The 17,383-nt window shown below is 42.6% G+C and overlaps 1 protein-coding gene across 2 annotated transcripts in view; it reads left to right on the top strand.

Moving 5' to 3' along the window:
• Positions 1 to 17,383, top strand: part of Cntnap5 (contactin associated protein family member 5) — an 801,158-nt gene that overhangs the window by 705,169 nt on the left and 78,606 nt on the right. The window contains exon 20 of one of the 2 annotated variants that reach the window (XM_010637692.2): positions 8,487 to 8,718. The exons of the other annotated variant lie outside the window; for it this stretch is intronic. Coding sequence (XP_010635994.1) covers positions 8,487 to 8,581 — 95 coding nt within the window. The 3' untranslated portion in view covers positions 8,582 to 8,718. Of the gene's footprint in view, positions 1 to 8,486; positions 8,719 to 17,383 lie in introns of those variants that run through there. 2 annotated transcript variants of the gene reach the window in all.

Genomic DNA, 17,383 nt, shown 5'->3' with positions numbered 1-17,383 from the left:
GGTACCCAGGGTCGAACAGGACCTTGTGCTTATGAGACAGGCGTGGTGCCATTGTTACATCCAGGCCCCTTTTAATTATTTTTTAATCACTAACCCACTCTGAGGCCATAAACTGACTGTGAAATCATTCGAACACAAAACCCAGTCAGGCCCCAGGTCGGCTCGCCCCGTGCCGGTTCAGTGCGCTGCAGCTCCCAGTGGGTTGACTTCCTCCACCTCAGCATCTGCTCTTTCTCAGGCTTTTTAAACACAGACGTTCGTATCAGGCACGGTCTGTGTTTCTGATTCTGCACGCTCAAGAGAATGATGGCGAACAGATACACTTTGCATGTGAACAAACTCAAGGGAGCCGAGGACGAGGAAGAATCCAGAGAGGGAGGGTCTTCAAAGCCCAAAACTCAAGAGCTGCTAGCCAGGGCTGGCTTTGTCTAGGCCATACCACCATTTCTGCCTTCTCCCGGAGCCTCGCAGAGTCCAATTCCCCTTCCTGCCCGGCCTTTTGTGGCCCTGGCAGGCACACACCGGTGTTTCCGTGGACGGAAGATGTCCTAGGGAGCAGCGACAGGAGTAACCTCAGGAGGCCTGCTGCCCTGTCCTTGCTAGGCTCTGTCTGTTTCTCTCTCTGGGTTTTCATCATGCACACCTTGTTAGTTTTGAACTGGAAACTCCCTAAACCTATTGATATCTCCTGCATTTCTTTGAGTGTTTCATTACTTTTCTCTGCGGGCTTTCCAACAATATCTTGTACCCTTGTGCCATTCATTTCACAATGACCTCACTGTGGCACGCTGCGACCTCTAGAGGACGATCGAGAGAACACCTTCTCACAACTCTTTTTTTTTTTTTCTTTTATTGGGTTTATTGGTCCATTTTAGGTAGACAGTACAGTTACATTCATTATTGGGATCTTGTACCTTTACATGACAGTTCTTGGTTCTCATGTTTTCCCCTTGTCCCTGCCCTCCCTTTACCCCCTCCTCCCCTCCCCATTTACGAGCACTTCGTTTCCATTTTTTCATTTTCTCATATTTTTTCTTTTCCCTTATTACCTTTCCCCTACCCTTCCCACTTTCCCTACACCTTTAGCCTTTTTCTTCCCATTTCACATTGTCAATTATCTCATTAGGATCTTATGTACTATTACAGCTTTGCACACCAGAGAAACTATTCAGTATTTACACTACTCTTATCCAGTGTCTCACAGTTAGTCCAGGGTGCCAGCTGGTGGCTCTGAGGGGAGAAGTAGAGGCGCATTGAGTAGAGCTGGGTCTGAGTGGTCTTTCTTGTTTCTTTCTTTCATTGTTGTCATGGTTGCTGTGTGGATTGAGATTTTTTTCCCGTCTCTCTCAATCGGGGTGTTGAAGTTCTGATGCTCCAGGGGAGCTGTATTGGGAGTAAGGAGATAATGAGTTCAAAGGAGGTAATCAGGTTGGAGGGATGACCCAATAGAATTAATGTCCTTCTCCCAGGAGGCACCAGAGGAGGAGGCCTCTCCCAGTGCCCAAAAGGTCAAAGTGAAGAAGATCAAATGCAAGCCAGGAGGACAGTCTTCACTAGAGAGAGAGGCCGCATCTGCGGGCATCTTGACTTTGGGTCTCAAGCTGCCAAAATAGTGATAAAATATATTTCTGGTGTTTTCAGTCACTCAGTCTGTGGCATTTTGTTTTCATTTACTGAGCAGACAGAGATTAAATAAAATATACAAATGGGTGTGTATTGCAATTATAAAGTACAAAGCATTTATTTTCTTACTTGTAATGAGAGTAATGTAGATTATCTGCATACTTGTGTGAGCAAAGAATAAATATAAAGGTCAAGATTCGTGACATTTGTATTTAAAATTGAATGCAAAGAAAAAAACAATAATTTCCCAGTGCCTAGAGGCTGAGCAGGATGCTACCCCAGAGAAGGAGACAGATACGGCAGTGGGTGTGCACCCTGCATATTTAGGCTGGCTACCACTAGACACAGCACCAGATTTCACTACACACAGCATGAAAGTACTAGATCTTAAGAATGAGTTTCGCCGATGCTCTCTGATAGAGACATTCGAAGAACTTATGTGATTCTAACAGAAAGAGAGATTGGACAAAATCTGTGCAACAGAGTACATTTGCACAACTAATGAACAGTCTTGCTCACTGACAGACCAGGCCCTGCACAATAAAGTTGGGGAGACACGATCTAACACTCGGAATCTCACCACCCAACCCAAATTGCTGTGCTGTAGAGCTAGATAGGCAGCACATACCAGCGCTGAGAAACAGCCGAGAGGGGCAACAGCGGTTTCTGAATCAACTCTCTCCATTCCTGGGTGAAGAGAAGGGGTCATAGGCAAGTACGGATAGTAAGCCCTTAAAATAGAAAAATACAATTAAGACTATGGACATCTATTTCATTTCTATTGTCTTAGTCCTATAGAGGTACCCTAAGAAAGACCAAGAGCACAGCCTGGGTGATTTAACAACAATAGTTTCTTTTATGATAGGTTTGGAGAAAAGGAGATGCAAGACTGAAGTGCTGGTCTGTTGGTGTGTGATGCGGGTGGCCCTATTGGTTTGGACACCTTTGCTCTATGTGCTTACATGGATGACAGCAGGAGAGAGAAAGGGATGGAGGGAGTTCCCACATATCTCTCCTTCTAGAGACACACTCTGAGCCTCATTTAACTGTAACTCCCATTTTAGAAGCTCTTCTCCAAATACAGCCAAAATGGAGGCTACGAATTGTGGGGAGGCACACACTCAGCCTATGATACCTACCATGTACTACATGCTATTCTCTGTAGTCATAATAGAAAAATGAGCATGGTGTCACTGGCTTCAGGGAAATTCTTGAACCATGTATGATTCATCTTCCTTATATCAGTGTTACCAGAGTACCTTAGCTCACCGTGTATTTTTGGACTGAGGGAGAGGGAAAAGAGGGAGATTCAGCACATAGCTAGCAAGGGTAGGAATATCCCACATGAGGGGATTTGCTAATGGAACACAATGGGTTTCCTTCTTGGTGAGCACAAAGCCAGTGAGTACAACCAGGAGAGGAGAAGGTGACGTATAACAAGGTGAACACTGGAGATGCTTCCCAGGGCAGTGCTTTCCCCTGACTTTGAGTAGATGTACGTGTGTTCGCGTAGGAAAGACTGCTTGCATGCAGAGGCTGACACATCCCTGAGAAGGCTCAGTTGGGCGCCCTATATCTCACATTCAAAGCATATAGCAGGCATGACCACTTGTAGGAAGAGAATTTAGTATGAGTACATTTAATTCTGGATCACCTAAAATGAATAAGTCAGGGTAGCCTGGTAATTTTAGCTGGTTCCTTTTAAAATTCCCTAGACTGCTCTATCTGAAAAAAGAAAAGAAACTTGAAGTTGGGTTAACCGTCATCCAAAGAGGTAACAGCTATCTCCCCCCGATTAACATAGTAAGTTGCCCCCTAAAAGTGCCTTTCTCATGGGTACCAGCTTCCCAGGACTGCTGTGGCTCCATACTGGGGAAGAGGGCAGCTCCTTCAAATGCACTTGGGCAGGAATATAAATGCCATAAATTGAGCACTACCGTTCCACCTAGGATTGTCCCTGGGATGCCACCTGCATTGTGAGGGATGGGTGAGAGGCATGGCTGTTTGTGTAGAGGGTCTCTGTGGCTTCATTTTCCAAGGACCTTCAGGCTCTTGTCATTCTAACCTTTCTTGGTTTAAACAACTCTGAAGAAATTCTCCAAAAATTGAACAACTCTTTGTTTTCCAACAAGATTGGTTGCTTACAAGTATAGTATGAGAATCAGGTGTAGATTTTTTTTTGATTGTAGCTAGTTGGGGTCCTATATGCCTCAGTTATCTGAATGTCAAATTACTATCTGCCCTTTCCACACTTTCTTGTTCAAAAAGATTGGAAAGAAATGCTGGAGGTGCCCTGGTTTCTTCATCAGTAAATGCGGGGAGACAGTGTTGGTCACAGGTCTCTCAGCAGGGTGGCAGGGATTAATGAGCTCCTGTTTGCTAAAGGTCTGAAGGAACTCAGATGAAAGACGTGGGAGGATAGGAGAAGGACTTCTACAGACACATGAAGTTCTAACTGGATTTCTTTTTAACCAGAGTACAGATTTGGTAATTGACTGTTTAGCTTTTGGACTTGAACATGAATTAGAGGTTTAAGGATTAACAACATAGTTGGAGTCTGTGTGAAGAAAGCTTTTCTTAGAGAAATACTTTTTTTTTTATTCTTCTTTAGAGCACTTGACCTTAAGCACTTCTACATTGAGACCTGAAACAAATTCAGCACAAAGCCCAGACACAGACTTATACAGTACAATATACAGTTAATTTTCTTTTGTGCAGCAAGTAGGCCTTGACTGGTTATTATTTCTCCTGTTCAAAGATATTAAATATTTGCTTCCACTCTCATAAGTAGCTTGACTTCTTGATGTCAAGAAATACCAAATCCCTTCTTCTAATGATGCAGTGGTAAGATAAATGGTAAATGGTCTTCAACATTTACAGTCCAGTCCAAATTTCCTGCCACCACCCACAGGACACCTTCTTTGTCTCTCAGCTACGAAACACTTCTCAGGAACTAACACAGTCAGGTACTGCATAATGATGGTTTGGTTCACAACTGAGCACACGGACAAGAGGGACTCCGTAAGATGAGAATGGAGCTGGAAACAGCCCATCACCAAAGGATTGTTACCCTATCTTTTCCATGTTTCTTGATTTAGACATATTTAGATGTGCTACTTCCTGGAACTAGTTTTTTTAAATTTATTTGTTTACTTGAGCTCTCACAGAGGTTGGTTGTGTTTTCTGTCAGGAGTGATGTGTTTACTCCCTACCACATCCCCCCAACACACAGTGCTTCACTTGTCTTACTGAAAAGGTGGGGCAGGAAGAAATGATGGTATGATTTATAAAGAATACAAACTCTTCCCTGAACGCTTGGAAGTTCATTGCCAATAAATATTTCCTGCATACCTCTTTATAGTCGGCAAATAACACAGGGTTCTCATCAAAGCCCAGTGGACCAAGAAGTGAAAAAATATTCCTCACAGGTTCCAATTCCTGTGTTGTAAATTGAGGCTGCCACTAGAGCCCCCTGCTCTGAGATGAGCCAGCCAAGTGGCACCATCAATGGAAATGCTGAAGTGAATACCACACACAACTAAACGCACCTTCTCAGAGCAAGAAATTTTAAAATTAATAATGAGGCTTAGAAGAATTCGTGTTGTTCAAAAAATTTGCACATAATAAATGCATGTTTGCATTTAAGCATGAAGAAAATGTGAAAGTGTGCTATCTCTCCCTTTCTGAATGCCTCTTAAATGACATAAAGCAATTTTTAAAATTTAAAAATACTGGAACCCTAGAAGACAAAGAGAACAGAAAAAAGCATAGGGTGGGCAAGAAGTATCAGTGCAATGCTAGGAAATTGGAGAGCAAGTTGGGGAGGAGATGGCCCCCACTCAGGGCTGTGCCAAGGGCATGTTAACAGGGAAAGCTCCTGGGGAAGCTTAGAATCAGCTCCTTTGCAAACTTTAGCTCTCATGCTGGACATGAAGTAGAAAGAAGCTGGATAATATTTGCACAGGGAACCGTTTAATCCTAGTTCCAATCTTCACTGTTGGAGCAAGTAGGACAATTCCTTCTCACTGCTACTTTGAACGTACTCTCCCACATACAGAAACTGAAGAAAAGATTGCTCAGCACTGAAGGCCAGGTGGAGATAAAGGGCTAAAGACAGAAAGGAAATGTTTTTTTTCTTGAACACTGATCTGTGAGGTCCCACCCTTATATTTCCGCTTTGTTCTCAGAGCGCTGATGAAGAGAATTTCCATCCTCAACAAAAGAGACGAGTGTTCTTCCATAGAAGAACTGAATGGCATCATGAAAAGTACAAGTCAAAACAAGACCTTTAGTGACGTCATCATTAAAAAACAGTGTCACCATAAGGTCACCTGCCTATGAGTTCCATATGTTGACAGCTCAGCCCCCACAAGTAGAACATTCAGCCTAATTTGTGTGCTTTAGCTACCAGGGTGAAATGAGAACAAAGGCCGTCAAATGTTTTCTTAAAGATGCCACAATGAAAAGTAAAGACCAAAGCAAACAAACAAGCCAAAGCACTTGCAGAAAACAGGGGAAACATAAGATCCAAAAAAATCTATTGAAGACATTTCTTTAGAGAGGTACAAGAATATTAAAATCTGTGAAATAAAAGCACTTGTTCTGAAAAATAAAACTGGAAGGCAGTAGGAATAGATGCTCACAAGTGTGATAGAGGAGGTTTTTAAAAATTCTATAAAGTTAGAAGGAAAAGTCTGAAAATTCTCCCAAACAGCCAAACTGAAGTTCAAAATTCGAACAATACAAAATCACAAAACAAAATCATAGTGTCAAAATGATGTGTAATATCTGAAAGGATTTAGTGAGAGACTAGATGTGGAAGGGGTATTAGCAAAAGTAGAACTGAAAATACTCTATAGAATTAAAGAAAAAAATAACAAGAGTAAAGTTTTCTCCAGTGTAGTGAGCAGATAAAGACTAGCAAAGCATGCAAAGTCTAAATCCTAATTCTGCTAAAGACAGAGGATTAGGAATTAGACTAGCATTTTTTTTTTTTTGTTCTTAACAAAAACAAATTTGCAGACTGTGGAAAAAACATCTCCACATTTCCCTGTGGCAATGATTTCAAGATGGAATTTTATGTTTATTCAAAGAATCAATCATTTTTTTGCACATTTCCAACTAGCCTTTATCCGGGTGCTATTTGATCTGCATCTGTTATATAATGCATATAAAGCCATCTCCAGTTTTAGCACCTGAAAAGAGCAAAGACTTACCATGGTACACAATTCTGAGAGAAGCCGGATCTGAGATTCATCCATTTCATGTGATGTTTTAGCTCCCGGTATCTGAAGAAGTCAAGCTATCATCACGACTGCAGTTATGGACGGGCTCCACGTGCTCTGCAGTTCCCTTATGCGGCTTTGGGGCCTCTGGCTTTTTATGGGGCTGCTGCACCTGAACACCATGTCAGCTGCCCTCCCTCAGAGGGAGGGAGAAGGCAGTCGGGAGAAAACCCAAGAACGACTAAGACAGACATGAAAGTCCTGTAGATCCTTAACTCGAAGCACAATGCAGGAGGGAACCATTTCTGGATTTGAGGCCCCGGAGGAGTTGGGGGTGTGGAGACGAGCCCATCTATGACAGTGTCTGGGAAAGGTATTTACCACCATGACAGGAAACAGACAGTATTTAAATTTGATAACTGAAGAATTAGCAGTGTATTCAATAAAATAGAATCAAAGTAAGATAACAATGGCAAAACTAATAAAAATAAAAGTAAAATCATGTGAAGAGAGGCCTCAGATTGAGGCAAAATTATTTTATCTTGCTAATTTTTTGTTGTTGTTGTTTTTTGTTTTTTTGAGACAGGGTTTCCTATGCAGTTGAGACTGACCTGGAACTCACTATGTAGCCCAGGCTGGTCTCAAACTCACAGCGATCCTCCTACCTCAGCCTCCCGAGTGCTGGGATTATAGGTGTGCGCCACCACGCCCGGCACTAATTTTGTAATACTATCTATTGCCATGATTTAAAGAGTATATACCAATTTGTGTGCAAGAAATTAGTTCTTCTCTCTTCCAATAAACAGACGTAAATATCGAAAGGGTACAGATTGGTGAAAGATATATGGTATAACTATATGCACTTTCACATAAAGGACCAATTTGGATGGTTACAAGAACAGAGTCTTCAATAGCTGAGTGAAGGAAGGTGTATTCCTCAGGTATCCATTGTTGTGCCAGAACACCTGAGAAAAACAGCTCAGAGAAGGAGAGATTCGTATGGGCTCATGGTCACAGAGCGTTCAGTCCATGGCCAGATGTCTCCATTACCTTTAGGCCAAATGGCATGAAGAAAAGCACAAGGGAGAGGAATGGTGCTCAGTTCAATGCAGCCATGAGGTGGAGAGAAAGGGGGAGAACCCGAGAGGAAGGGCTTGGGGAGCAGAAACAGTCCCCAGTGTCACACCCTCTGATCCACTCCTTTTGAGTGAGTCTTTTCTTCTTTGTCCTGTTTCCAACAATGCCATCAAATCATGGCCTCATTACTCCATTAATCCACTGGTAAAGTGAAAGCTCTCATGATCCAGTCGCTTCGAAAGCCCTTCAGAGTTCCCGGGGGTTTAGCTCATTGGCACCACTGCCTGCCTCGCAAGCAAAAGGGCTTGAGTTCAATTCTCAGTACCAAGAAAAAAAATGCCCATCAGATAGCAATTCAGCCTTCAACAGAATGAGACTGCAGAGGGGCATTATTGTGGATCCCAACCACAAGAGAGGAAGATAAGAATGGATAATGATATAATAACAAATAGAAATAACAAGTAGAAAAAAATTTCTATCTTCTGAAAAGTTAAGGATTTTTATTTTACATAATTTAAGCTGAAGCTGACAAAATATTTCCCATCCCCTGATCTATTTTAGGCCTCCGTTTCCGTTCGCTGCTGGAGCAGACAGGACCTCACAGGTGTAAGAACCAGACCTCTGTAAGCCATGTTCGCTCTGTTGTATGGATTTGACATCCTGATTCTGTGTTTGGTGCTGTTGTTCAGTACTGGGGATTGAACCTAGGACCTTTGCTTGGAGCAGAAACACACTCCGACCTCTCTTTTCATTTTGATATTTTTGTAAGAAAATAAAGTACTTTATAAAACTATTGCATATTTTTTATTTTAGTTGCCCAGGCTGTGCTTGAGCTTTCTTTCAGTCCTCCTATTTTAACTTCCCAGAGGGCTAGAATCTCTCGAGTGTGCCACCATGCCCAGCTTGATTGTGCCCTTTAAATGTTGACTTCCTTGGGGGCAATTATTTTGTTGTTGTTGTTTTGTTGTTTTGGACTTTTTTTTTTTTTTTTTTGGTACCAGGAATCGAACTTGGGACCTTGTACTTGCAGGGCAGGAGGTGAAACGACTGAGCTAAATCCCCAGCCCTGTTGTGTGTGTTTTTGTAGGAAAGATTCCTATCTCATTCATCCCAGAACTTCAGTGGGTGCCTGTGTGGATAAGTTCCAAATCTATGTGCCTAGTTTTGGCTGATCTATTTGGCCTTAAAGAAATTTTCCAAGTTGCTTAAGGAGAAACTTAACTCAGCTGTCTCCTTGCTTGCGGAGATGAACATCTCCAGAAATGACCTCAATTTCTCACATCAGAGAAACTATTCAGTGTTTACGCATAAATGTCCTGTTTATTTCACCTAAGAGAACGTCCTCAGTGTGAACTAAAATGAATAACTGATAATGTGAAAGAGGAAGAGAAGGTACTACGGGGTAGGGGAAGTGGAGGGGTAGGGGAAGGAAGGAAGGAAAGGAAAAACATGAGATAAAAAGTAAATGGAAACAAAGCTTTTGCAAATAGGGAGAGGTGGAGGGGTTGAAGGGAGGGCAGGGGAATGGGGAAAAAATAAGAACCAAGATACACTGTGTAAAGGAACAAGATACCAATGATGAATGTAACTGTACTGTATACCCAAAAAATACCAATAAAAGAATTCAAGAGAAAAAATAATGCCCTCAAGTGTTTAGACGGGTCCTTCCTCTGTGACATCTTCTCTGCATGAGCTTGTTCTTTCACAGAGAAATGCTTTACGTTCATCAGAACGTGCAAGTTAGAAGCAAGTGCCAACCATCTCCTTCCTGTTCTCATTGATCCGGAATCTACTGATCACTATTTTTTATTGAATATGGTACTGCTGTGCATTACTATGTTAAATCTACTTCTCCAGTCCCTTTTATACTTACTCAGGTATTTGTACTCCTACTTTGACGGTCTTCATTCCAATCACGCTCATCATAGAATCAAGTTGCTGCCGCTTTGTCAAAATTCTGTGCCCTCCTTTTATACTTGCACCCTATTAAATCATCCTCTGTTCTGTCCAGGACGGTCCTTTAAAAATTCAGATATATCCGTGTCTCTCGGTCGCCTCTCCGTTGCCCTCAGGCTCATTTCTCCTCTCTCCTCACTCCTAGACTCTGTCCTGTGAAGTTTCCATCTGCATTACTCTCACACTCCGCTATACCCTCTGTCTGTATTGAATTAGGTTCCAATCACTGAACGGATCATGTTCTGTCTTTCTCTGGGTCTTTGTACATTTTGTAACTTTTGCTTAAAGGTGTTTTTCCTGCCTTCCTCGATTCCTTCCTTGCCAGCAAGCTCTTATTTCTTCAAATCTCAGTTTAGTGTCACTTCCCCCTAGGAATTAGTCTCCTTCCAAACACCCTCCTGGAGGACTTTCATAGTAGTCTGTTATGAAAAGGCTCACAGTCCCAGGAAATCGCGTACAACATGATGCTATTCATTCCAGGGCTCAGGACCACTGCCCTATCACTCTGGGCCCTGCAGTAACACGTGATAAATACCTCTCCACTGCGAGCAGCTTTTTCTAGGGAAATTGTTTAAGCATTTCATTTAACGATGGGGTTATTGTTTTGGGCAAATGATCCTTCTCTCATGCATAGTGTTTCTTCTTTAATAACATTCGTTGTCATATCATTGTGGTGCAATGAAATACAACTAAGAATGAAGAAGAAATTACATTGTATAAAAAGTTACCTAAAAGCGTGAAAGTGGAACACTGCAAGAAGATACAGATAATAATAATGGATCCTGCTGCTAATTTTAATAGTTGCCTTCACACTTCGTGAAGTGTGGTGAACATATACAGTGAATGTTCACATGTAACACGCGTGCGAATCCCCCTCAAAGTGCTGTCCCTTCCTTTGAACACGCTTACCCCATTGTTCTTGCTGCTTTCTGAGACACTTCTAGAAGTCCTCTTTTATGAATATCTCAACAAGATGTGAACCAGAATTCAGGGAATGTTGCTGCCAAGTGCCATCTATCTAACAGCAAGGCAGACTTCTAAAAGCACGATGGAGCTTCCCCCTTCACCTGTAGCACCTTGCCGATGCTGGCGCTCTCCCAGAGTCAAAATGGTCACGAAAGGTAAACATTTTGACTCAGCTCAAAATGGCCTAGTACATCCAGGCCAGTAAGATGGAGCAACTCAAGTCACGCATGAAAGAGGACTTCCTGGTCTGCTTCAGAAAGTAGCAAGGAGGATGGGATAAATACGTTGCAAGAAAGGGAGGGTATTATGAGGGGGATTAAGGGAATTGTGTATTTTGCTGTAATATATTTCTTAAAATTGAAGCATTCACTCTGTTCTTCAAGCACATCTCATGTGTCAATGGTCTGAGGACAAATTAGTAAAGAGGGGGAAATTTAAGACATAAAATTTTAGATTAAAAAAAAAGAGGAGACACTGTGACCAAACTACCAGCTCAAAAAGGATAACATTTAGTTTTCAGAGGTGGGCATTTCTTTCTCTAGGTGAGGTCTGGAAGAATATGAATGAAATAAGAGACGAAGTACCTGACAGTTCATTCAAATGCAGCCACCATACAGGTCAAAGAAACGGCATCTCCCCCTTGAGACTCCTTCTTTGCTGCTCTCGGTAGCAATAACTAAGTCAGCCTGGGTGTCCTGTGTCACAGGCCCCTGACATTTGTCTGGCTTTTCAATAAATTGACAATGAAAGACTGAATCCGGGAAAGGTGGGAAATAAATTAGCGCACAGCCAAAGGTACTAGAGAAATAAGCAGTGGCTTTGTAGCTGAAATATTTTTTGATAAAGTAATAATCCCCTGTAATCTCTCTCCAGCTTTAAATAACAGCCAGTCTTTGTGCAGGCAGTTTAATTTTGTTGGCTGCCCTTGTCTTACAAATATATTTAGTGGAGTCTGGAATATCATTTTGTGCTGAAAGCTGAAGCCTTTGTCTTGCTGAAGTCAGGCAAAGGCAATAAATCAAGGACAAAGTGGAAAGGAACAGAAATGGTCTATGGCTATTGGAAACTTATTTCCCCAGAGCTCGTGAGCTTTCTCCTCCTGCCAGCAGCCAGTGTACTGCACGGGACATGTCGTCCGGTAAGTGCCTGTGTTGTGAGGGCATTGACTTACAGCCACATCACACCTGGGTGGGCATCATTCCAAAGTGCCTAAGGTGCATCTATGGGAAGCTCACACCAAAAGTAGCACATGAAAATATAGGGCCCGACCTTCCTTCTGTGTGCCTCCTCCTCTTCTAAGAGCCTTCTTCTCAGGAAATGGACCACAGCTGCCCATCCTCAGCCCCTTCCACTTCTTTCCTCATCTGTGCCTGGCTAATTAATAACTGATGCTGTGGAGGTACGGGCCCTCTACAAATTTAAAACCATAAAACCAGGGTTCGTGATCTCTGTTTGTCCAATCAGTTACAGTTGAAGATGAATTAGGGAAAGGATATTGAGTTGTTCCTAGAGTGTCTCTTTTCGTTTTAGCAACAGGAATGACCAAAAATATTTATGCTGGGAAGGCACAGGTCTGGGTTCTTCTTAATACTTCTCCACAGACAGAGTTGCTTAAAACAGTAGAAATCTCACCTGAGGCCTGGGTTCTAGAGGCTAAAATTATGATTAAGGTGTCAATAGGATTCTGATTTCATCAGATGACCACTGGTACATTTTATTTCCATGCTACTCTGGATTCTAAGCAAAACTTGGTTCCTTGTGATTTTAGAACCCAGGTGCCAGTTTTTGCTGGCTCTCTTTCGGGCTCTGTTGTCAGGCCACCAGAATTCCTCTGCATGGGGCATTCTGCCAGGCCCCTGCAGCTTATTTCTTCCAGCCAGCGAGAGAGAACCGGAGTGCGTAAGAATGAAATCACAGCCTTGATCCCTCGGCTTTTGCACTGTAACATACGCTAATTAAGGAAGTGTACCCTGTCACTTTTTCCATCATTTATTTGTTAGCACCAGGGCCCAGGTCTCAGCTAGACTCGGGACTTGGTATCCTATTCAAGGTATAGAAGTGGAGACTGGCCTTGATCCTTCCCAACACATTTCTTTTGCTTCCTGATCATTACAAACCAGTTTTTCATATATTATATCCAACAAACAAGAATGAAAAATTTATATCTGTATAAAACAAAATTTATAAATCTCACAAAATTAATGTTGAGAGGAGGAGGACATAGGTGAGGCACAGTCTCTATGGTCCTTTTTTTAAAAATAAAATTCTAGTAGATGCTTGATAATCTGTGCTATTTGGAAACAAAATAGCGGTTACCTTTGGGGTGCAGAGGAAGACGGGGTGTCAGGGAGCTGTGAGGTGCTGTTAGTTCTCTCTCCTGGACAATTCTATTCCATCTGTGAAGATATGTTGAGGAAATGTGTACTTTTCCAAAAGTAATTACACATGACGTCTCAATGGAAAAAAAAAGCAATAAAAAACAAAGGAAAAGCAATGGTAACCTGTAGGTAATCATTCAGATTCTATATATCTGTATAATGAAGTCAGGCTTGGTTATCATTGACAGTTGATGAAATCTTAAGGGGTGTGAAGCTCATTACATGACTGGGAAGCTCCCAGAACTGTGTTGTCCCAAGCAGTTCTCCCTGAGCACGTCAGTCTGCACACTCTTCTACATGCGAAGGGTTTGATCTGGACCTTTAGGGTTCCTATTTCCCACTGGTAAATTTCCCCCAGCTAATAAAATGTTAGTATGATACTGTCTGACCCCATGACTTGAGGTTCATTGGGAATTGTAATTATCTGCCATCACATTTTCACCATAATTTTATTTTAAAGATTAATTAGTGATCGATGAGGGACCTAGTAAAATCAGCATTCGGTCCATACTGGAAAAAAAAGTGAACATCAATTTACAGTCCTGCCAGTGGGACTCGGACAAGGTTGGTTTGTATGATTTAATCTTCTGATTCCTGGACTACATTTAAGAAGCACATCAAACAATTCAGAATTGAAGGAAAGAAACAAGAGCAAAAGGGGAGGAAGGCACCGGATACCAGAACAGTAAAACAAAATTAAACAACAGCGACAGCAGAATATAAAGTCATTGGGAACTAAGTAAGGGCAAAAGATGACAATCAAGGGAAACATGCAATAGGCTATGCATCCTGGGTCCCTGCGCCGCAGCTCTCCCACCTGCCGCACATCTCTTTCCTGATATTTGTTCTTCCAGTCCTGGTCTGACTTGTTAAAATACCCAGGTATTTTAGCCGATCTGGTACAAAGGCATATTTCTTCTGCTAGAGCACTTGGCTCCTGCTATTGCTATGGCTTCTATCTAAAATCCCCCAAAGTCTCATGTGTTCAGAAGGGGGCTTTCTGGGTCACGGGGGCTCTAGCTAAGGAGGTCGTAGTGTGGTGGCGGTCCTGGGAGTGTGTGGAAGGAGGACGGGAGGACCAGTGACGGGAGGGACCACTGGGCTGGACCTCGGAGACTCCTCCTGGCTCCCGAAGTCCTCTGGGCTTCTCTTGCTCTCTGTGCTTCTCAGCTGCCATGAACTCAGCCACTTACCTTCACTTTTGCCTTGATATTTCTGCTTTGCAGCCAGCCAGTTAGCCTGAAATCCTGAGCCTAGGTATTGTTTCCCAACACAGGAAAGTGGCCTAATAAAGCTGCTGTCATTCCTCAGACTTTAGTGCAACTGTTACCAGCTACTCTGGCCGGACTTTTAATTTTGATCTTACTCCTGCTATCCTTTCTCTCTCTTCCTCTGCCCTCCTCACTTCGCCCCTCTCTACTCCTGCCCCCTCGACTCCCTCTGGGTTGTAGGGGAGGCTTCAATAGCGTTGGCCTGTCGTGATATCCTCTGTTTCTTGTAATTTGTATTTTTCCATTAAAATTCTCCACTTTCCTTCATTACAGTTGTCTTACTTAGCTCTTTTGCTCGTTCTTTGAGATTAGCATTTTGACGATGTTTACCAGTGTATTAAACAAACCATGACAGACAGACTATTGTGTGAAATACAAATCGTCTAATGGACTAATGGCTGGTGCATCGATTGTACATGGGAAAACGTCGTGCGATTAGCAGCCGCCTTCCAACTAGATGGAGAATTGCCATTTCTGAAAAGCATTTCTGTGTATAGAAGTCATTTCATTGTTTCTTTAAAGAATAAGACAAAGCTTCAAACAAATGAGGAAGACAGATCAACATCTCACGTGATCTCTAGGCAGAATCTGATTCATTTCACACCAAATCTGTGATGTTTCTATAACAAATACAGATGTTGTATTTACTCACTTCAGAACATTTGCTGAAAGACTTTGCTTTCATGGGAAACTTCTGTGAGGTATTCTGTTTGGCTGTGACTCTTTTGCCAGCTGAAAGAAATTTTAAATAAAGAAAGAGAAGTGAGAGACATTTCAGATAGAAGCATCAGTAAGAAGATTTAGGAACACACAATATTTACTGAACTGAAACTGAACCTATCCGCCTATCTGTGCCCAATATCATGATGCAATATAAAAGTGCATAAGGCACATTTCCTGCCCTCAAGTAGCTCATAGTCTAGCCAACTTTTAAAAAATAACACTGAAAGAGAAAACACAGCCTTTTATGATAAATGCTGTAATTAGTGCAGGCAATAACTCATTACCAAAGCAGGAAAAATTGTGAGAGTTCTGGAGGTGCTAATTATAATTTCACAGCAAGCATAGCTTGGAGCTCTTCCTTGCTCACCAGTTGTAAGAGCACTTTAGCTACTGTTGATAAGCACAGGTATGGGTTAGACTCATCACCCACCTCTCTTTGGGGATGCTTCTGGGAAACTACTCAAGACAGCAGATCTAGTGCTAAAAGAATTAATATGCTTCCTTGACCTATTGATCTGTAGAGGCCATTCATTATTTATTTGTGAGCTTTTGCTGTGGGTGTCGGGATGCTTTTCTAAAGCTGATGCATCAAATGTCTAGTCTCCTTTAATCACAACAATTAGGTATTCCACCCTTGCCAAGGCCTTCGCCCCACCCCCTTACACCTCAGAGATTAAACACAAAGTCACGGAAAAGGTTTAGAACCAGTCGTGGAGCATTCTGCAAATCACTGAGTTTCTCCAACCCCAAGAACCAAGTCATCATTGTCCCACCCATGGGTGTTCCTTGGTGCCCCCGTCAGACCGGGAAGGGGAAGGGACAAATCTAGGGGAAAATCACAGCTCCGATCCTGCCCGACCTTTGACAAGTCCTTGAGTACTTCTGAACCACGGCGCCCCCATTTGTAAGAGCAACAGGACAGCAGAAGGCAGCTGTACAGACTGAACACAGTCCCTGAGATGCCCCTCCCAGGCTGCCTATGGCTAAGTCACACTCAGGGCACGGTCATGCCTGTCATCGTCCTCGTTACTGGTGCAGTCACAGGCTAGCACTGTGTGATGGTTGGTTGCTCCTTTAAGCTGAATGACCACTTCCTTTCCTAGAGGCTCTGGGGAGTCCCTCTTCCTTTTTGCCGTCTTTGTGTGTTATTTTCAATTTTCTTGCTGAAACACCAGAAGCAGTTTGCTGCTCATGCCTCTGTTGCCTCTCCAAAGAGGAAGAAGCACGCTGGCTGGCAGGTGCTGGCTATTTGACTGAAAGAAATAAACACAAATCTGTGAAGACACAATTGGCTGAGATGTATTATCCACAGTGCACGGCAGAAGGGGGTTTGTTTGTTAGAGCTCACACTGATGGCTGCCTAAGGCAGTGTGCTCAGGTACGGCATCTGGTGAACGTTGACATGAGTGCTGGTGACTTCCAATTATTTCAACTAATACCTTGTCCAGGCAGGGTGCTGCTCAGTGCAGCTCGCATTGATTAGTTATGACCATCCTGGGAACAATTTGGAAGGCGCTCCGGCCCTAGCTAAGGAGGACACAATTAGCAGAACTGCCTGGGTAGGTGTGAGGGCTCATAGGTCTTCACTTAGGGCCCTGCCAGCCCTCTTCCCCGAGCTGAGTGCACGCCCCCAGGACTGTCACACAAGCTGCAGCTCACACACCTCACTGACTAATTTATTCATCATCCAGAACTTCTGCTTATTCCTTATTCCTGGATGTAACAAATTCCATAATCTCAGAGATGAAACCAAAATCAACCACACGCTTTTCTTTCTGCCTCCTGAAAATAATTCACTTATAGCAATCTATCAATATTTTAGCTACTCCTGTGGTCAGAATTATTGCAAAAAGGCCAGGTGCCCAACATGGCAGACAATTCCAAACCTGAGAATCATTGGATAAATGAAGATAATGATCAAACTAAATGTACGGGAAACTTGTTTTAAAAACACAAACATTAGAATATGCCCTGCTAAGGCCTTGCTTTCTTTAGCACAAAGCCCAAGATTATGTAGACTTCTTATAATTAGTGAGGGAAACAAATTTATTTTCTTAAAATAATTGGACAACAGTAATTTCTGTGTCTCCCATAGCACTTCTTTCCCTCTATTTTTCTTTTTCTTTTTTGTTTTTTTTTTTTTTTTTTTTTTTTTGGGGTGATC

This window comes from Fukomys damarensis, unplaced genomic scaffold (assembly GCF_012274545.1).
Source record: "Fukomys damarensis isolate Sample0158 unplaced genomic scaffold, DMR_v1.0_HiC HiC_scaffold_29, whole genome shotgun sequence".
In the NCBI taxonomy this organism is placed as follows: domain Eukaryota; kingdom Metazoa; phylum Chordata; class Mammalia; order Rodentia; family Bathyergidae; genus Fukomys; species Fukomys damarensis.
The sequence above is the reverse complement of the archived record's forward strand: the minus strand, read 5'-3'. Positions and strand labels throughout refer to the sequence as shown.